At 35.0% G+C, this 22,952-nt stretch overlaps 1 protein-coding gene across 1 annotated transcript in view; it reads left to right on the top strand.

The window, feature by feature from the left end:
• The window catches only part of GLRB (glycine receptor beta), an 84,922-nt gene that overhangs the window by 23,950 nt on the left and 38,020 nt on the right, over window positions 1-22,952 (top strand). Inside the window, exons 3-7 of the mRNA XM_056118896.1 lie at window positions 849-955; window positions 2,675-2,742; window positions 20,017-20,246; window positions 20,353-20,435; window positions 22,529-22,669. Coding sequence (XP_055974871.1) covers window positions 849-955; window positions 2,675-2,742; window positions 20,017-20,246; window positions 20,353-20,435; window positions 22,529-22,669 — 629 coding nt within the window. The remainder of the gene's footprint in view (window positions 1-848; window positions 956-2,674; window positions 2,743-20,016; window positions 20,247-20,352; window positions 20,436-22,528; window positions 22,670-22,952) is intronic.

Genomic DNA, 22,952 nt, shown 5'->3' with positions numbered 1-22,952 from the left:
GATCTTAAAAAAATACTCTGCTCTGGGGCCAGAGAGATAATACAGTGTGCCATATTTCTAATAGCACCCAGATACATTTATCTGGTGATGGAGAATGCTTTTTGTCAAGTGCTCCACTGGATTATTTATTCACTCAAAAATTTGATGTTTATTCTTTGACAAACATAGTTTATATGTGTACTATGGTCATTATGTGGATTCTTAACTATGTGTGTAGTGATATCTATGACTATTTCTATAGGCATTTCACATGCTTTTTCACACACTTTTTTATTAGTCAGAAAGTGAATACAGTATTCAAAAATTGTAGACTGACTCTTTTTGGTCATTGCTGTCATTCCATTTATGCTAATATAGACTGAGACATATGTGACTTCACCACAAGTCGGATGTCTGCTTGGTTTTATATAAAAGAACGTGACATAGTACTTAAGATTGTGTATCATGAAAAGGACAAATGAAGTGGTAAAAATACTTTTGGGGGGCTTTTTTTTTGCTTTTTGGTCACACTCAGCGATGCACAGGGGTTACTCCTGGCTCTGCATTCAGGAATTACTCATGGTGGTGCTCAGGGGACCATATGGGGTGCTGGGAATCGAACCTGGGTTGACTGCATGCAAGGCAAACACCCTACCTGCTGTGCTATCACTCCAGCCTCAGGTGTCTTTGTTTTTTAATAAGTATATATTCTCTATTCATTTTCATTTAGTTCTACCTGGAATAGTCTTGCTACAGTGGGCAACTTTTCTCAAGATAGTTATTTTCTAATGAAAATTAACCATTTCTTTTGCTTCTGTTTCAAAATACTCATCAGATTTTTGTCTTGTTCATTATTTTTTCCTCTTTAGCCAGCAATCAGCAGAGGACCTTGCCCGTGTACCTGCCAACTCCACGAGCAATATCTTGAATAGGCTATTGGTTAGTTACGATCCCAGGATAAGGCCAAATTTTAAAGGTTTGCTTTTTTTTTTTTAACAAAAACTTCATACTTTGCAATTAAAAATGAATTATATCTATGTAAAATCTTTTTTTGGTGACATTCAGAACAATACAGTTTCAAATTGTCAAATGATCTGTTATATACTTCAAATCAAAACAATTTGATGTTGAAAAAAGAAAGCCAAATTATGAATTCAATTTACATCATTCCTATTTAAAAACTGAATCTACAAAATGGTATCTTGTGAATTAATTGACTACCTTTTTCATGGTCTTCTAAGTATTTGTTACTCTTAACCTGAATAAATTAAAATTTAGATTTTGGATATAAATCTGGCTTTTATATATAGACATTATTTATAAATATATGTATTATAAACTTAACATTATATATTCCATATATATCATATATAGACTTCAAAATTATAATTTGTAGGAGAATTGTCATATACTCATTTAGAGATAAAGAACACCTCTGATTAGTATTTAGATTCTTTTGAATTCTTGTTAGTTAGCATTTCAGATTCATTTAAAAAAGCACTTCCCTCTACCCTTTTGCTACAAAGTGATGTATAGTTTTTAAAAGAATTTTGAAACTTTATGAGTAAATTATGTTTTCTACATTGCTTTCACTCCAGCAAAATAATACTATATATCATACCTTTCAAAAACTATAATTATACTCGCAATAAAAGTTGTAAGATTGTATAACCATGCAATTTTTTCTTTTTCCTTCTTTGATTTTATGCTTATTTTGTCCTCTTGATGAGTTATGTGACAGAAAAAGTTATAGGGGAAAAAAACCTCATCTAGAAAACTAATCCTTGTTGCTGACTAAAGACAGGTATTAATGTAGATCAGATCAACATTATAAAGCTTTATTTTTTTTAATAGAAAAATAAAGTCAGCAGCTGCTTCTAGTCAACTGAAGTTATACAACTATGTTGTAAAAACAGAGGTTTTTGTTCATTACCAGGACCTATTCAGTTACTTTCAACAACAGCCGTGTTCTGGGTTGTCACATGTCTACTATATATTGATTCACCACCTGTTTTTCATCAGTCAGTGGTTATGTGGCTCAAAGGCGAAGTTCACATTTTCCCGTTGCCTTTGTTAGCCCAACCAGCCACAATGAGTAAAGAAAGAAAAAAGGAAAATTTCAAAATTATACCTTAGTTTCTCTCTGTGAACTTTTAAATTATACCCCCACAGGTCAGGCAAATGAATCTTTATAATGTATGTCTGATTAAATTTTTTATTTTTATGAACTAAAATTATGATATTGTAATTGTAAATAAAAGTGTACAGAATACTCGCTTATCAAAGAAGTTCCAGATAATTTAAATTTATCATAAAATATAAAATTAAATCATGTTTTTAAATAAGTTTTAAAAATAATTTGTATTTAATTGTAGTGAACTAACTCAATTTAGATGTTGCAAGCTAAGTATATTTTTCAGAAGTCTTTACAATCTGAGTTAGATATTTATGAACAAATACCATTGTAAAAAGAGCATAATTAAGTTTTGATTTATATCTGTATTTATATTAGTATCTAAATTTGGAAATATACTAACAATTGAAAATATTGAGTATTAAGATTTTAAATATATAATTTTATGTTCCATTTGAATTTTTAAAATATATAAAAAGCAAATGAATTAGCCATAGATGTATAAAGATTCTGTTGAAGATTTTTACAGTTCCTAAGTGTATGCTAAATTTTTATTCATAGGCATTCCTGTTGATGTAGTAGTCAATATTTTTATCAACAGTTTTGGATCCATTCAAGAGACAACAATGGTAAGAAAATTAACTTAATATTTTGTTATTAAAAATTTAAGTGGTGGATAGCGATTGCAATACTGAAACTGAAAAATAAGAAAAAAAATCAAGGAATAAGCTTAAAATATGCTTTCTCCTAATGTAAAATATCCTAATTTCCAGGTTTGGTTAAGCCAGTGACTTTAATACCTATAAATTTGAGGCTTACATTTTGCCTTTGCTTTGTTTTGTTTGGGGGGGCCATTAATCAGAAGGATGCTAGGACTTACTCCTGGCTCTGCACTCAGGGATAATTCCTTGTGAGCTCAGGGGACCATATGAGGTGCCTGTGATCAAACTTAGGCAGGGCACATACAGGGCAAGTACACTGCATGCTGTACTGTTACTTGGCTAAATTTTGCTTTACTGTTTGCATTAAAACTTACCGAAGTGGGAGAATGATTATACTTACTTTCAACAACTAATGGGATATAATGTGGAAATGAATTTATGCAATAAACAGTCTGTTGTAAAGCACACCCCCCCTGCAATATCTTGATAGAGCTGAGGATTCAAAGTATTTAATAGATTAAAGTTACATTCCCCCCCCCCCCCCACCGAGGAATGTCAATGTGTCCTGATGTGTGAATTCTGTGATACTTGAAATAGAAAGTTGTCAAACGTAAAGACGAAAAATATTTTTTATAAAATAAAATGAGGTTCTTGAAGAGATTACATATAGAAGAAAGCATTTAATGAAGGAAGGAGTGTTTAATGAATTACGTATAGAAGTATAGGAGTAATGAATTACATATAGGAGTATTTAATTAATTACGTATAGAAGAAAACATTTAATGAAGGAAGGAGTATTGGGAAGGTTCCAAATAGAAAGGAGTGAAAAAGTCTCTATAAGCTACATTTTAGGGACAAACAGATTTATAAAGAAGAGTTAGTGATTTTTTTTTGGGGGGGAGGGGGTAGGTCACACCGCTATGCTCAGAGGTTACTTCTGGCTTTGCACTCAGGAATTACTCCTGGCGGTGCTCAGGGGACCATTTGAGATGCTGGGAATCGAACCTGGGTCAGCCTCAGGCAAGGCAAATGCCCTATCCGCTGTGCTATCATCCAGCCAGCCCCAAGAACAATTAGTGATTTCTTGAGCAATGCTTTTCTCACTCAACTTCTCAAAAGTATGTTCAATAAAGTTTTCTTGCTTTTTGAGGTCTAGCCTATTAGATTTATTCTCTTTTTGAAAAGCCACATGCTGAAATGATACTTCACATGAGAGAAAGGACCATAGTTAAATTTTTTGAAATACTTATGGTTTAAAGACAGTTTTTTTTTTTCAGTTAATGTTCCAGACTAAAGAAATAATGATTCTATGTATTTGATCCTTTGTTCCTAGAAGCAGAAAAATATGTTATAAAAGAGACTGTATATCATGGTTAATTTATGGTAGCTAGTTTTGTATCTGTACAGAGAATGTTTTTTGGTCTTTGGTAGAATTATTTCCCCTGAATATTTGATTTTCAGATAGCATTGGAGAATTATTTGAAAAATGAATTTTTAGATTTATTGGGAGAATTATTGGAAGTTAGAGAATAGTTTTAGAGAATTATTTGGAAGAGGATCTTAGGAATCAAGTCCAAAATTTACTTCCAGTGACTTTCACGTTAAAGCCAACAACATGCAAGATAGATCACTAGAAGATGCTCTGAAAGAAGATATTGACTACTATAAATCACGTGACACAGTTGAGCACTCATTATTTGTAGATGCTATTAGTCTAACGAAGTTCTTCACTTTGCAAGAGTAAGTGATGTTGTCTTCTAAAAGCGACTCTTTCAGAGAATTTATTTGGTCTCAGTACTGTTTTAGCCTTCAAGGATTCCATCAAGCTGAAATATTTGCGTGAGATGTTATCACTGTGGGGAACATCTCTACTCTGTCTTGCATTTTGGGGCAGCTCATAACAGGATTATTTTTCTCTCATAAATCTACTTGTGTTATGACTTTGTAGGAATCATAAATATGTATATTATTAAAGAGTAAAAGAACATCTTCTATTACTTCTATTACAGACACCTAAACTCACAATTCTATTGAGTTAAAAACATGAGGGAGGATAAGAAGTTAGAAAAGATAGAATTTTCTCACAATTTCTTTAAGGATTATTAATAAATGTTTTACAATAATTACTTACTCTCATGTACAAATTCATCACATTACTTAGTGAGCCAAACTACTTATTGCTGGGAAGAAATCCAGCCCTTTTTTATCATGCAGTCTTTGACCTGCTGTTTTTCTCTAATCTTTACCTCTTATCTTTTCATCAAAGCCCTTCATAGTGACTCTGACTCACTTTGTGCCCTTTTTCAATCCAGGTCTTTCATCTTTATCACTTGTTTGTTAGTTAAATCTGACAACTTCATTATTTTAAGTAAACGTTCTTGTGTGTTATTTCTTTTGTTCTCTAATTGACTACAAACATTTCAAAGCCAGAAATAATGTTAACATACCTCCTAACATACAGAAAATTCAGCAACAGTAGGTACCTACCACATAGCGATTATAAGAAAACATAATTGTTTACATTTCTAACGTTGATTGAATAGGTAAACAAATTCTGTTCTTTACCTTGCACAAAGTGAATCAAAGTAGTCATAAAAGAATTGGCAGGAAAAAATTAAAAACTCATAAACCCCATAAGTCAATAATGAACTGTTACTTGGTGAAATAACAGCTGGAATAATGTTATTACTCTACAGAATTAATTTTGGAATTAAAAAATCTTATCCCAAGAAGCCACATAATTTATAATTGAATTATGAAAACTGGTCTGCTTTTTACACTTCACAGAGCAGACAAAGCCCAGGTATTGGAAATTATAGACATACTCATCAACTATTTGTAATGTTTCAGTTTGTCATACTTTTAATTTTTTGCCTCCAGCAGTGTTTATTTAATAATCCCTATAAAACAGATTTTATAACTTGAATTTTAAGACTGTCAGTCTTTTATAGATTTGCTCATTTCTTATAACAAATATTCTAATACTTTATTGCATAACAGTTAAGGAAGGCACAAGCTATTAAGATTTACAGATAGCATTAAGATGTCTTCTTAGGGGTTCGGGGGATGGAATCTAGACAAAACTTGTTTTTCAATGCCTGTTACAAACATGATCAGAAGTGATAGTGATGACTCAAGAAGAAATTAAAGGAGCACATAATATAAGTAGGAGTTATATTATTAAAATATATTTTCATTTTCCTTCCAATCACGAGATGGGCTTACATTATTTTTCCCCATTTCCTGAGACATATAAATAAAATTATAAGCTACTTAAAGTGTCTATGATAATATGAATGTATACAGATATATATGATGATTTATGGTAAAAGTATTTTCCTACCAAGTTTATAATATGTCCACACTTCACATTTTATCTTTTTTTGACATAAGGTTTAAATTCTGCTCTTAGAAAAAATTTCAATTCTATAATTCAGTATTATTTATATAGTTGGAATTATAGACATACTCATCAAATACTTTTAATGTTAGATCCATAGGCATTACTTATTTTATGATTGAAAGTCTGGACCATTTCACCAATTACAGACACCTGACAACCTCTTTCCTTTTCATTTAATTTAATTTTTTTCATTATACACATATAAATAACATGAAGTATTTGTCTTTCTCTGGTCATCTTATTTCACTTAGTGTAATTGTCTTTTCTGTTTAACCATGTTGTTGCTAACAGAATTTTTGTCATTTTTTCAAAAGGCTGAATAGGTAGTTATTCCATTGTATGTGTGTATCATCATCTTTCCTTGGTGCATTAATTTGTAACATCATGGGTTGATTCCATAGTTTAGCTGATGAAAAAATAAACATTGCCATTAGATCTGGAGAAATAGTATAGCAGGTAGGCACTTGTCTTACATGTTGCCAATGTGGGTTCAACGCCCAGCACTACATATGGTTCTCTGAGCACTATCAGGAATGATCTCAGGAGTAAGCCCTAAGCATCGCCATGTGTGCCCCCTCAAAAAAAAAAAATTGGAGACTGGAGTGATAGCATAGCGGGTAGGGCATTTGCCTTGCATACGGCCGACCCAGGCTTGATTCCCAGCATCCCATGTGGTCCCCTGAGCACCACCAGGAGTAATTTCTGAGTGCAAAGCCAGGAGTAACCCCTGAGAATCACTGGGTGTAACCCAAAAAACAAAATAAACAAACAAATAAATAAACAAATAAATTTGAATGCTGCCGTTCATTCTCCTGTTAGGTCCATCCCGATATTAAAAAAAAAATGTTGAAGTGAACTCATGCAGAAAATGGCTCTGTTTCCTTTTGATAAATACCTAGAAAAGATTGCTGGATCATATGCTAGGGATTTCCTTTTATTTGGTGGGATGGGGTAGGTGGGGAGGGGAGGGGATTTAGTATTTAAGCTACACCCAATGGTGCTCAAGACTTTGTACTCAGACTCAGGGAGCTATTCAGGGACCATATGCATTTTCTAAAGAGAGAACCAAGATTGACTTTATACAAAGCTAGAACCTTAACCTCTGAACAATCTGTGTTCCCTGGTACTTTTGTTTCAATTTTTGGAGGACGCTCCCTGTTGCATTTCTTAGCAGCTTTCCCGGTTTATATTTCTTCCAGGAGTGCCCTACTGGCCCTTTTCCTCCACATCTTTGCCAACATGTATCTTGTCTTTTTTTTTTTTTTTTGTAAATTCCAGAGAGAATTTTTCTTAAAAATAAAACAAATAAGAAATTAGCCCAAAACAAGAATTTGGGAAAGCAGAGAGTATAATTTTATGTAAGTACAAGATACATTTGTTTGGAGACAGAATTGTATACAGCAGTGGTCTCCAACCACCTGTTGCAATGTGAGTGCTTGTCCACAATTGTAGGAAGGTTGAAAACTGCTAATCTAACGTCTTGGTTACAACTGCCTGTCCGTGGATCAGGTACCAGTTCATAGTACAAAAAAAAGTTGAAGCACACTGGTATACAGCATGTAAATCTATTTTGTATTTATTGTATTATATCCCCCAAAGCATGAAAATTGCAGAGAATAATACAACAGTAGCTTACCTTCATAGTAATTCTCAGTGATGGTTTCTCTTTAGCACCCACTTGCCAACTAATACAGCGTTTTACAGTAGAGAAAATGTTGAAGCAAATAGACCACTTATGTTTATTAGCAGCTTTTTGTAGAGTTGGGTTTTTTTGGTATTGATACTCCATTAGAATAATTTTCTCTCAGAGAACCACCAAAATAACAGAGTTCTAAAATTTGGGAAGCTCCAGCATTGGCTGACATTTTCCTCCCTAATTCAAACCTTTCTACCTGAAACAGCAGTTACATTTTCCAGAAAGCCCGGGGCAGATGCAGAGCTTGGGGTTAAGAGACTATAAATAACTCAAAGTCAGGTGGCAGACAGATGTAGGGCAGTGCCTGAAAGGAGAGGGCTACTTATTCCTCCTGTGTATGAAGTTGATGATCAAACAAAGGAACAGTCAAGGTTATAGACCTCAAGATTTTTGTTAAGAAATTTTCACCGTTTCTATTTGGAAAACATTTCCCCCACCCCTGGTGATTCAGTTTTGGTTTTGTTAATTGAGATGCTAAATATCACTAGTTAATCTAAGGTTGATCTTACATCTGTGCACAAACCATGATTCTATTGTGGAGGAAAATGACAGCTTCCACTTGATTATGTATTCTTTTTATAGCTTAATTGTTCCTATTTCCCATTTCTTAGAATTCATTTGTATTTTTTTAACCTTATATTTTTGGAAGGTGTCATTCTGGGGTGGGGCATACCCAGTGGTGCTCAGGTGTGCTGAATCTCACACCTGGTGGTATTTGGGGGACCCTATGTGGATCAGAGATCAAATCAGGGTCAGCCACATGCAACACAAGTGCCTTAACCTCTATGCTACTGCTCTGACCCCTTGGGAAGGTATCATAATTAATCCATCAAATGGTATATATTGACAGTAATAATAGCATCACCCAAATTGTCAAAGTAATCATACTAATTTGAAGTTGCTACAGCAGTCACTTCAAATCTTATCAGCTCTCTTGAGAATGCCTGTCACAGGGGAAAGAACATTCTAGTCTAGTGAGAGATAGGTTTGTTAGAAGCAGGTGGCATCTATTCTATGTTTATGCTTATAATATTTGTTATTTTTCATTCAAGTCATATTTTTGACTTAAACCAGTGGTATTTACATAATTGAAATGTGAACTATTTTACTCAGAGGGGGAAAACTGGGAATTCTAGTTTATTGTAATAATACCTACACAGGCACTTTGCTTCATCAGAAATACATTAGAGTTCTCTCATGGAAATAAGTCTGTTTATACAATGTGCTACCTTTCTTTGGTTTAATCATGCATGCTAATTATTATTGCCTTTAAATGCATAACTATGTCAAACTTTCTCTGACTTTCTCCTTCATAGTTGTCTATTTGTTTTAATAATAAACTTTAACTCTTTTTTGAGCAATGTGGTAGTGCCTGTCAAGAATATAAATCATATTTAGGTTAATTCTCAAAGAGATAATTCCAGTTTTTAGCAGTTGCTCATATTTATTGTTTTTTTAAAATTTTTATTTATTTATTGAATCACTGTGGGAAAGGTTACAAAGCTTTCAGGTTTAGGTCTCAGTCATGCAAATATCAAATACATTTCCCTTTACCAATACTTATTTTTTACCATGAAGAACCCCAATAAAACTCCACCCCCCACCCCTCCCCGTCCCTGTGAGGCAGATGAATTCTAGTTAACACTATATCTGCTTTGATTAGATTCATTGTTTCAATAAAAGATTCACCACTATTATTTAGAGTTTACCCCCCCCCAAATCAGACATGCTGAGAAAGCATTGTGAAGTGATTTGCTTTCTACAACTGGGTTCAAGAATTAAATGTTGGTTTTGGATTTCTGCTATTTTACCTATTGACCCTGGAAGTATTTCAACTGAAAGTCAGATAGTTAAGAAATTGGTTTCTGTGTTCTGGAGTCGTGGCCGTGCTGGAGAGCCGCTAGTGGGGGGCAACTGGTGGCCTCGGTAGGGCGTGAAGGGCGGACCGAAACGCCCCCCTTCCCATGAGGTTTTAGTCGCCCCCACACTCCCGGCTCATACCTGCTGTCCACAAGGCTCCCATGTGACCGCCATCTTTCTTTCCAGAGAGGAGAGGGCGAATGGGGCAACACCCTTTCCCCTCCGGCAGACTTGATGGCCTGGTTCAACGCATAGTCCATTCACTTTTCTGCTCCAAGCTGCCGATATTTATTGTTTTAAAAAGCAAATTTTAGATTTTAATTCAGTATGTTAGTTTTAAGCACATTCTTTTAAAAATTACCTTAGTTTCATATTCATTATGTTATGCTATTTTTGTTAACTTTCTGGCAAGATATATTATAGAATTATATAGACATATTTTCCTATTTTTTGTTTGGGGGCCATGCCCAGTAATGCTGAGGTCTTTCTGCTGACTCTGCTCAGGAAACACTCCTGGTGGTTTTGGGGAACCATATTATTGGTGCTGAAGAGAGAACCTGGTCTCCTGTGTGCAAGGCAAATGCCTTATTCACTGTACTATCTCTCTGGCTCCTATTTTTTTTAAAAAACTTTTAAACAAGGAAGCCTTAAAATGGTTTTGTATTTATTTTTTTCTCCTATTATTCATATACGACCTATCCTGGGACTAAATAGTGATTCTCCCACAATGCTCATACTCTAATTTCTAAAACTATGAATTTTGTTTGACGAGGAGAGAAACATAAAAACATTGCATGGCTGATTAATTAAAGATCTTTAAAAGTTTTGTTATTTGGTTAAGTTTTGATTATCATTGTGGGCTTAATAAAATCACAAGTTTCCTTAGAAAAAGGAGGTAAGAGAACAAATCAGTGGACTTCAGGAAAGACAATTTGAAATTAGATGAGCAAGGCAAGTGTCCTCTACAGGCTCATAAAAGCACCTAAATGAATTCTCTCCTCAGAGCCTCCATAAGGAACCAGACAGAAAGACACTGGCTCAGTCCAGTGAAACTAATTTTGATACATTAAATTCCAGGACTGTGAAATAATGTATGGCCGATTAAACCTCTCCATTTGTTGGTTATTTTTTTCATAGCAACAAAAAATAAACTTATTCTCAGGGTGATGAAGACTTGTCAATACTTTTCTTCAAAATTGTCAAGTGATTGTGAGGATCCTCCCAGGGTGGGAGAAGCATGCTGAAAGTAGTCTATAGACCAAACATGATTGCCACTCAATGCCTCTCTTGCAAAACACAGTACCCGAAAGAAGAGAGAGAGAACAGGGGGGAATGCCCTGCCACAGAGGCAGGGTGGGACGGGGGGCATGGGAGGGTGGGAGGGATGCTGGGACCTGTGGTGGTGGAGGATGGGCACTGGTGGAGGGATGGGTACTTGATCATTGTATAACTGAAACCCAAGCACAAAAATTTGTAAGTCTATAACTGTACCTCATGGTGTTTCACTAATAAAAAATTTTTTTAAATAAATTAATAAATAAAAATTGTCAAGCGATTATGTTATTACACTTAAACTTTCTCCAATGCTGTTGCCTCCAGTGCTGTTGTCTATAAACCTGTTTTCGTACTTGAAAATACCAAACATGGGGGCTGAAGTGATAGCACAGCGGGTAGGGCGTTTGCCCTGCACTTGGCCTACCCAGTTCAATTCCCAGCTTCCCATATAGTCCCCTGAGTACCGCCAGGAGTAATTTCTTTTTGTTGTTGTTGTTGATGATGATTTTATTTATTTATTTATTTATTTATTTATTTTTAGTTAAACACCACGAGGTACAGTTATAGACTTACAAATTTTTGTGCTTGGCTTTCAGTTATAAAATGATCAAGTACCCATCCCTCCACCAGCACCCATCCTCCACCACCACAGGTCCCAGTATTCCTCCCACCCCCCACCTCCCCATCCCACCCTGCCTCAGTGGCAGTGCGTTCCCTTTTGTTCTCTCTCTCTCCTTTTGGGTTCTGTGGTTTGCAAGAGAGGCATTGAGTGGCAATCATGTTTGGTCTATAGTCTACTTTCAGCATGCTTCTCCCATCCTGGGAGGATTCTCCCAACACGCTTTATTTGGTGCTCCCTTCTCTATTTGAGCTTCCTTTTCCCCTAACACGTGTGGCTGGCCTCCAAGTCATGGAGCAAAATTCCTGGTACTAGTGTCGGCCACTCCTGGGTGTTAGTCTCCCATTATGTTACTTTATGTTCCCCAGATGAATGCAATCTTTCTGTGTCTATCCCTTTCTTTCTGAGTCATTTCGCTTAACATGATACTTTCCATGTAGTACCACTTGTATGTAAATTTCATGACTTCATCTTTTCTAACAGCTACATAGTACTCCATTGTGTAAATGTACCAAAGTTTCTTTAACCAGTCATCTGTTCTCGGGCAGTCAGGTTTTTTCCAGATTCTGATTATTGTAAAGAGTGCGGCAATGAACAAACAAGTGCAAATGTCACTTCGACTATACTTTTTTTTGCCTCTCTGGGATATATTCCCAGGAGTGGTATTGCTGGGTCAAATGGGAGGTCAAATTCTAATTTTTTGAGAATCGTTCATACTGTTTTCCAAAAGGGTTGGATCAGTTGGCATTTCCACCAACAGTGAAGGAGGGCCCCTTTCCGCCACATCCACACCAGCACCGGTTGCTTTTGTTCTTTTGGATTTGGGCCAGCCTCTGTGGTGTGAAATGATATCTCATTGTAGTTTTGATCTGCATCTCCCTGATGATTAATGATGTAGAGCATTTTCTCATGTGCCTTTTAGTCATTCGAATTTCTTCTTTGCGAAAGTTTCTGTTCATTTCCTCGCCCCATTTTTTGATGGGGTTCAGGGACGATACAAGGATCTCCACTCTCTCCACTGTTGTTCAATATAGTACTGGAATTACTTGCAATAGTGATTACGCAAGAAAAAGATATTAAGGGCATCCAGGTAGGAAAGGAAGAAATCAAGCTCTCACTATTCGCAGATGATATGATACTATACTTAGAGAACCCTAAAACCTCTACCAAGAAACTCCTAGAAACAATAGACTTGTATAGTAAAGTGGCAGGCTGTAAAGTCAATACCCAAAAATCCATGGGAAGTAGTGAAAGAGAAGAAAGTGACATGAAGAAAACAATCCCATTCACAATTGTGCCCCAGAAAATCAGGAGTAATTTCTGAGTGCATGAGCCGGCAGTAACCCCTGTGCATCGCTAGGTGTGACCCAATGATTGGTTGTTTCGTAAGTGAGTGGTTACTAAAAATTCCCACCCACTAACAATAATCATGATATATTTTTTGAAAGAAAATTTGTGTTATCATAGTTTGAAATGTCCAGTATTTCTCTCTCTTTGGTCAAAAACAATTTAGTTTAAGATCCTAAAATTAATCACGGTTACTTTTCCTCTCTATCTTTTCCCTTCCAGCAATATTCCTTAGACACATTAGTGACTGATCACATATACTAGAGTATTGTATTGGGCAATAAGGTAGAATGACAAACAACAAAGTCTTATTTTTTTCCTCTAGTAATTTGTCATTATATTGATCAAAAATTGGGTGTAAATAATGCTAGATAAATAACTAAACATGTCAAAATGTCAGAAAATAGTTTCTTTATTCCCATACTTAATAGAAATATATTGGGCATATATATCTAGTCCCACAGACTACTAATTTTACAACTTTATAACTTTGTGTGGCACAGTTGTGCCATGTAAGAGACACTTCTTTTAAATATATGCAATATTAGTATAGATCTAGAAAATGTTTAATATGCACATGGCATTATTTAAATGTTTATCTGAAAACTTTATAAAATAACACATAAAGAAAAATTCAATAAAATTTGCTTCAGAATTTTATTGGAATTTTAATAGCTTCAAATTCTTAAATGATGCCTCTAAATTTACTAAATGACTATATTGAAATATTTTAAAACCAAATTTCTAGCAGCTCTGTTGACAGAATTTTAATTAAAATGCTGCCAAATTCCATCAAAACTGATATTTATTTCCTTCGGTGTTTATTATTAAAATAAAAATATAAAGGAAATTTGTAAGTTGAAGATTATGTGAGAGTTTTGTCAAAATTATAAGTAATGAGAAAAGCTATCCTAATAATACAAAATATAGTATGAATTAAGGCATATTTAATATTAAATGTTCAGTAATGAAGCTTTCCAAGTTTCAGTGTTTGGTTGTAAAATAGTTTAATTGCTTTGAAGAAATAGTTTAATTTGGGTGTTAATTGGTATGACAAATTTTGGAGAACATTAATTTTCTGTATAATGACTAATAGTAAGCTATTTGAAATGAACAATGAATACTATTTGTCTATTTAAAATAGTTATTTTAAGTAATTTCCCACAGATAAAAAGAAGCATGTTTCTGATGGAATTTGTTCATTACAAAGTAAATGATAGAGCAATTGTTATTGTCTTGAATAATTGAAAATTAAAATAAGTAGGTTTCAAAGATATTTATCCTAATATAAGAGTATTTGACATGCCAGTAATTGCAATTACCTAGAAACACTCAAAGAACATTAATTAAAGCATATAACATTATACTTTTTATCTTTTGATGAATGATTATCGCAAACTAGTAATTAAACTGTAAAGTTATGAAACACTAAGTATTAGCAACTAAAATAAGACTTGAAATGGTAAATAGCTACATAACTAAAAGAAAAAACATCTCTGAAACAGTTTCATAGCAGGATTATAACAGATAATGACCAAGAGTGGTATTTTGGGCAACAAAATACCAGTATGCAACATTTTGTGAATGCTCATTGTAATATAACACTGGGGTGCTACTTAAAAAAATACCGTATATCATGGGTTAGGAAGAGTTCAAATGGCAGAGCTTATGCTAAGCTCACATGAGACTGGTGCTGCATGGCCCAACACACTACTAGTGTAGTCCTTGTGGGCCCTGAAGACTGCCAACACAAGTTGCCTACAAAAGATTCTGTTTATGAAATGAATTATAATTAGGATGGAAAAATTAGATGGTATCATGAGCTTACACTTTTGCAGCTAAAAGCAAGAAGAGTTCAAGAGAAACTCAAATAATATTTAGGGACCCCTCTGGGTATCAAATTTTTTATTATCCCTATCATTTGATAGGAAAAGTTGTCCTCTGTTCATTTTTTTTTATTTTTTGCTTTTTGGCTCACACCCAGCAATGCACTGGGGTCACTCCTGGCTCATGCACTCAGAAATTACTCCTGGTGGTGCTCAGGGGACCATATGGGATGCTGGGAATCGAACCCGGGTCAGCCATGTGCAAGGCAAATGCCCTACCTGCTGTTCTATCACTCCAGCCCCGTCTCTGTTCAATTTTTAATCCTCTGCCATCTTGCTTTTCATGCAGTGCTGTATCAAAACTATTTGTGCTTAAATCTTCAGTGTGTTCCTCACTGGCTGAAAGTGTTTAGTTTTGTTTGACTAGACCCTTTATGGAATTTGCTGCTGTTAACCTATCTCAAGCTTTTGCTCTTCTGATTCAGTGTAATGACATCTTCAGTTTTCTTAATCTCAGTTTTCTAGTCAACCACCTAAATTCTTGCCCCTCAAGGATTATTTTATTGTCCTGGGTTCCTATTCTATAAAGTAGTGGTGGATAAGCTACTTTAGTCTTTATTTTTTTGTTGTAGTGTTCAAGGTTCATTTATGTTGTGACATATATCATAAATTAATTCTGCAGTGTATCTGGTAATGTCACATCTCTGTTATCTTTTTTATGTTTTGGTAGACTCTCATGTTGTTTCCTTCTTTTAGTATGTGGCTAAATGTCACTATGAGCATAGTTTTTAAAAATACTTCTTGTAGTTTTTGTAGTTCTGTTTTCAATTCATATATATAATGTGTGTAAATATATATATATGTACACACACATATATACATACACACATATACATATACCTATGAGTAGAATTTCTGTTTTACAGAGTCATTCTGTATTTGGGGGGAATGTATGATGTTTTTAAAAAGTTAAATAAACAAGCCTAATAGAGGGAGAGCATGTCAGTTATTTATTTTACTCACTGATGAGGAGACCAATAGAATAGTAAAGTCGATGGAGAATTCAGAAGACTGAAGTAAAAGAATTTTGAAATTAGATCCTTAAATTAGACACAGACTTGTTCATGTGCCACAGGGTAATAAAGGAATAAACTTTGGGAATATCTTTCCTACCTGACAGAATTCATTTGCATCTTTACCAGACAAAAATCAGTTGTGATTTTTCAGTCTTGTCCAAGTTATTCAATTTTGCAGATTCTGAATCTGACAAGTCAGATAATTTTATATTTTCTTAGAGAAGCATATAACTTTCAGGTGGACCTGTTAGAAAACCTTTTAGTTTGATATTGAATGGATATTGATATTTAATGGTTTAATATTAAAAGTATGGCAAAGTATTTTTTTGCCTAGTATTTATATAACTTCACAGCTGTTTTTGTTATTGTTTTATGGTTTTGGGGGTTTTTTTGTTATTTTTGGTTGATTGTTATATTTTTCTTATTTTTCTGGGCCACTCCTGGTAGTTCTCAGGGCTTACTTCCTTCTCTGAGTTCAGAAATCATTTCTTTGGGGTCAGCACCAAATGTGGAGATGGGGATCAAATCCAGGTCAGTCATATGTAAGGCAACAGCTCTATCTGCTATACTATCTTTGTCCCCTATAATATTTTAAACCATCTTTTAAAACATAGACATTTTAGTGGAAGTGTTTATGTTCACAGGAAAATTAAATAAGAAAGTAATGTTTCTATTCTCTGGGCTGGAGTGATAGCACAGCGGTAGGATGTTTGCCTTGCGCGCAGCCAGCCCGGCTGAGCCGGGTTCAATTCCTCCGCCCCTCTCAGAGAGTCCAGCAAGCTAGCGAGAGTATCTCACCCACACGGCAAAGCCTGGCAAGCTCCCCGTGATGTATTCGATATGCCAAACACAGTAACAAGAAGTCTCGAAATGGAGATGTTACTGGGCCTGCTCGAGCAAAACCCATAAACAATGGGAGGACAGTGTTGACAGTGTTGAATGTTTCTAAACATATCCCTTGTATCTCTAAGTACCTATTGACTTTCTTACTCTACCCCATCAAAATAATACAATTGTTAGTGTCAGTGAACTTACATTGACACATCACTTATAGTCCATAGTTTATATCTTAGTTTTTTCTTGGTATCGTACATTTGATGAGTTTTGAAAAATGTATACTATACATTCACCATTATAGCTATATACAGAATTTAATTGCCATAAAAATTCTCTATATTCTGCCTTTTACTAATTCTTGGCAACCATAGATACATATTTAACAATTCAATTATTGTAGTTTTCCTCACATGTTTACAATAATATTAATGGTGTTGGCTTTAATGCACATAACTGTCACATCTTATCACCAGCAAATTACCCAATGACCTTATATAACTTTAAGCCTTCCCATTCACCCCCTACCCTGGCCTCTGCATTTGCCGTTCTCAATTCTGTTATCCAGGACCAAGTATTTATTCTCATTTGAAATTTTCTACACCCTTTTTGTGTTTCACAGATAAATGGCATCATCTGGCATGTGCCTTTTGCCCTCTGATTTATTTGCATAAAATGACACCTTCCAATTCCATCCAAATTATAGTGAACTCCATGATATACCATTTTTTTTGACTTCCTAGTATTCTGTCGTGTATAGACACCATGTCTTCTTTATCCGTTCTGATCAGTGGATGTTTGGATTGGTTCTGTGTTCTGGCTATTTTGCTAAGCACGGCAGTAACAAAGATGTGCATAGTCTTTTTGAATTAACGTTTTAATGTTTGGGGGTAATGAACGGTGGTCTAATAACTGGGTCTTATGGAAACTCTACATCAAGAAAAAATAGAAAATTACAGGCCATTCTTTATGAATTAAGCCTGACAAGTGGCTTTAATGATTTGATTCCAATGGCAAAGAGAAAAGAGAAAAATTAAACAATGGGACCACCAAGTTATAATGACTTTACATGGCAAAAGAACTTATGGTTAAAAATAAAAAGATATCTACCCAATGGGAGAACTATTTGTACACACTCCATCAGATAATGAACTACTATTCAAATTAAACACTCACAAAGCTCAGAAACAACAAAATAGTAAGTCCATCAAAATTAGGAGGGGAGAAAGATAGATATTGCCTTGAAGAGCAAAAATGGGTGGTTGAATGGCTTATAAAAAAAGTGTTCAGGGGCCAGAGAAATTATACAGCAGATAAGTCACTTTCTTGCAAGCAGCCAACCCAGGATAGATCCCTGGCATTCCATATGGTTCCCCGAGTTTGCTAGGAGTAATTCTTGAATGCTAAGCAAGGAGTAGCCCCTAAATATTGTCAGGCATGGTAAATGTCACTGTCACTGTCCCTGTCTTCCCGTTGTTCATCAATTTGCTCAAGCGGGCCCAGTAACATTGTGAGAATTGTTACTGTGTTTGGCATATCGAATGCATCACGATTAGCTTGTCAGGCATGGTACTGAACTAACACAAACAAGAAAACAAAAATAGGGTAGGTACTCAGAAAATATGATATACTCTTGCCATTACAAGATATTTTGTAAAATAAAAATGTTCCTCATGGGCTGGAGTGATAGCACAGCGGTAGGGCATTTGCCTTGCACGCAGCCAACATGGCCAATCCTAGTTCGATTCCTCTGCCCCTCTCGGAGAGCTTGGCAAGCTACCGAGAGTAGCTTGCCTGCACGGCAGAGCCTGACAAGCTACCCGTGATGTATTCGATATGCCAAACACAGTAACAACAAAGTCTCCAATGGAGACTTTACTGGGCCCACTCGATGAGCAAATCTATGAACAATGGGAGGACAGTGACAGTGACAGTGACTTTTTAGAAGAGAAACTCAAATCAAAGTGAAAATCAAATACCCTGTCCATATGAGAATGGCATGTATTGAAAACACTGGAAATAATCAGTGCTGGCAGGGATGTGGTGAAGCAGGGACCCTCATTAACTGTTGGTGGCAACACTGTCTGATTCAGCCTCTGTGGAAAGCACTGTGGATATTTTTAACCCCCCTGATATTTTTATAATAGTTTTGCCTTTTCTAGAATGTCATATACTTGGAATCATATAGTAGTAGTCTAATTAGATTGGATTTCTTTTCACTTTGTAATATATATTTAAGGTTCCTCTGTGTTTTTTCATGGTTTGTTTTATCACCAAATAATATTGCATTATATAGGCCTGGCACAATTGATTTATTCACCAAAGAACTGTTGAGTTACTTCCTTATTTTGGTAATTTGTGATAAATTTTCAGTAAACTGTGTGCACGTGTTTCTTTGTACTTACATTTTCAACTCTTTGGGTAAATGACAGTATGGTTAGGGTATATTTTATTTTGCAAGGAAATGTCAAATTATCTCCCAATCTGCATGTACCGTTTTGCATTCCCTCAAGCAATGAATGAGTTCCGGTTGCTCCATGTTCTCACTTGATTTTTTTTCCATCTTCAGTGTTTTGAGCCATCCTAATAGGTGTATTATAACATTTTATTTTATCTTGCAATGCCCTGACGACATACCATATGGATCATCTTTTCACATATTAAAGATAGGTAAAAAATAAAATTAACAAGCTATTGAGGGACTTTAGTGATCATAGTGAATTATGGTTAGGCCTACCTCTTGCACATTTTTCTAGCTATTATTTGATCTGTTTTGTATAATCAAAATACCAATTCAGGTGACTCAATTTAATTGAATTAACTTTCAAATAGAGATCACCTAAGCAATTGTTATAGATGATAGGTGAGTTAGCAAGGTACTACAGACATATCTTTAGAAATGTAGACTAGTTGGGGCTGGAGTGATAGAATAGAAGGTAGGGTGTTTATCTTGCAAACAGCCAACCTGGGTTCGATTCCCAGCATCCCATATGGTCCCCTGAGCACTGCCAGGAGTAATTCCTGAGTGCAGAGCAAGGAGTAATCCCTGTGCATCACCAGATGTGACCCAAATAGCAAAAAAAAAATGTAGGGTAGTTAGAGACAATTGATTCTGTTTGTTGATTTTGATTTTCAACTGCTGATGAGTAAAGCTCATGGTGATAGCTATGATCTTGGTTGAAGTTGGAAGACCCCCATACCCCAAAAATACCACTTATAAATTCTTTTTGTTCTACTACTACTGAATGCATCTTCTCAAAAGCAACAACAACAAAAAACCCAAACATCCATATGTATTTTTTCAGGACTACAGAGTTAACATCTTTTTAAGACAGAAATGGAATGATCCTAGGCTGAAGCTCCCCAGTGATTTTCGGGGCTCAGATGCACTCACAGTGGATCCCACAATGTATAAATGTCTATGGAAGCCTGATTTATTTTTTGCAAATGAAAAAAGTGCCAATTTTCATGATGTCACCCAGGAAAACATCCTCCTTTTTATTTTCCGTGATGGAGATGTTCTTGTCAGCATGAGGTACTGTGACCTTTCCTATTTCTTTATTTGTGCTTTCCTCTTAAATTTGATAGATTTCAAAAAAAATATAGCAACTGATTTGTAAGACTGTTGTCTCTACTTCCAGGTTATCCATTACTCTTTCATGTCCTTTGGACTTGACCCTGTTTCCCATGGATACACAACGATGCAAGATGCAGTTGGAGAGCTGTATGTACAATGACCATACATGACTGGGAATTCAGTTCCTTTCAAAATGCCTAGGCATTACAGTGTGCTAATATCTTTTACAAAATGTTCAAATTGAATGGTTTAGATTAGAAATGTTTATCAGAGGATTTATGTTGGGCAATTATAGTTCTTGTGTTACTACATTAAATTGTATTACGATCCATTTGCATTTGTATTTTGGTCACAGAATGATGCTCAGGGCTTACTCCTGAGTTTGTGCTCAGGGATCACTCCTGGAGTGGATTAGGGGACACATAATTGTGCCAGGGATTGAGCCAGGGCCCACTACATGCAAGGCAAGAGTCTTACCCCTGTACTACCTCTCCAGACCTTATGATTCTTTTTGTACTAGTTCTTGATGACGTAGGTGTACACTCCTAAATTACACCACTTGCTAACAACTTTGACTTAAAATGTTAACAAGGCTAAGGAAATATTATGAAATACTGTCTAAGATTAAAAAAAGAACAAAGCATTTTCAGAGAAGGGCCTAGAGCGATAGCACAGCGGGTAGGGCGTTTGCCTTGCACATAGGTGACACGGCCGACCCGAGTTTGATTCCTTCGCCCCTCTCAGAGAGCCCAGCAAGCTACCGAGAGTATCTCGCCCACACTGCAAAACCTGGCAAGCTCCCCGTGACATATTCAATATGCCAAACACAGTAACAAGTCTCACAATGGAGACGTTACTGGACCTGCTTGAGAAAATCGATGAACAACGAGAGGACAGCGCTACAAAGCACAGCGCTACATAGTTTAGAAAAATCTTGAAAGTTCTCTAAATTTTATCAGTAATTAATTTTTATTTACTTATAGATAACTGTTTTTACCCAGTTGGATTTTCTAAGTTTCTCTGTTTACATTTTCAGTTATTTATGAGTTATAGTGCTTGAAATGGGTATACAATTTATTTTGCTCTTATATTTATCTTTTAAATATAAAATTAGACGGCTGAGGAGATAATACAGGGACCCCTCATTAAACTCTAACGTCATTTGACCCCACCCAACACTGACAGATGTAGCCAAGTATTCCCTTAGCTCTGATGAGGTAAACTGAGAGGTCCTTGGCACCAAAGAACACATCAAAGCAACCCCCTGAGTGACACAGGCTCCCCTAAGCACTGCTTCAGATTCTTTATCTCCCCCAAATTAGTAGAAAATAAAACTTGAAAAATTAGCACCCACCTAAGCAATCTTTAGTCTACATATATGTTTTGACTGTTTCAGTAGTTAAAGAATAATAAGGTTTATAAAATGTCTTGCTTGTCAGATGGGTTCTAAAGTTACTTTGTGGTTGCTATTTATTTATTTATTCCACTAAATTTATTCTTAAATTTAGTGGAATTGGTTTTTACATTTGAACAATATTTATTGTTTTCTAATTATAACATAAGAGTTTACAGATGTAAATATATGTGTTTGTATATGTGGAATATTTGTGTGTGTATTTCTATTTGTATATTTATTTAAGAAATTCCAATTATGTATTTATACTTAAGTACATTAAAAAATGCTCTATAGTATTGTTTTTAAAAATCCATGCACTTTAAAATAGAATGATAGGATCCTATATGCTTCAAAACCTCATCTGATTACAGAATTATAGCCAAATGATTAAGCTAAGAGAGAAACTTTAAGAAGCTATAATGATATTTGTTTGAAGAATTATTTTATTGTACTCTTGTGGAAACAGGATACTTTATGAGAATTTAATTTTTTTAAAAAAATATATCTCTTATAAATTGCTGTTTTATTGATGATAGTTGAAAATATTGATAAAAATGAATTGTTTATAACACCCTAGGATTTTGATATTTACAATATTCATTTAATATTAGCTTTTTTAAGCAAATTATGTGTGATATTTTGCTTAAAATATTGTGCTAATATTTTCATTACTGCCCAGAAATAGAATTTTACATTATATTTTTATGAGTAATTTCATGTAAGGAAGCTCTGTAATTTAAAAAATATTATATGTTTTTATAATTTTTATTTAATGCTTGGTTTGTTAAAAATTTAGACAGAACTAATAGTTGTTTCAAACTAATGTTTTTATTTTTATTTGTAGTCGGTTACACAACTGATGATTTACGATTTATCTGGCAGTCTGGGGATCCTGTTCAGTTAGAAAAAATTGCCTTACCTCAATTTGATATTAAAAAGGAGGATATTGAATATGGTAATTGTACAAAATACTACAAAGGCACTGGTAAGTAAGATTCTTTAAATTAAAACTATGTCTTACTTCAAAACTTCAGTTTAATAATAATTTTTCCCAGAGCAGAGTAAAAGAAAACAAGTTATAAGTTAAGGGCATAAAGGATAGTACAGGAGCTAAAATTCTTGCCTTAAACAAAGCTGATTGTGGTATGATCCCCAACACTGAATTTGGTCCCCAGTGCAGCACCAGGAGTTATTCATGAGCACAGGACTAGAAGTAATCCCTGAGCACCATCAGATGTGCCCCCACCCCCCAAAAGGAAATTAATTCA

This window comes from Sorex fumeus, unplaced genomic scaffold (genome assembly GCF_029834395.1).
Source record: "Sorex fumeus unplaced genomic scaffold, SorFum_2.1 ptg000039l, whole genome shotgun sequence".
NCBI lineage: Eukaryota > Metazoa > Chordata > Mammalia > Eulipotyphla > Soricidae > Sorex > Sorex fumeus.
Note: the sequence above shows the minus strand (reverse complement) of the source record. Positions and strands in the feature narration are given on the sequence as shown.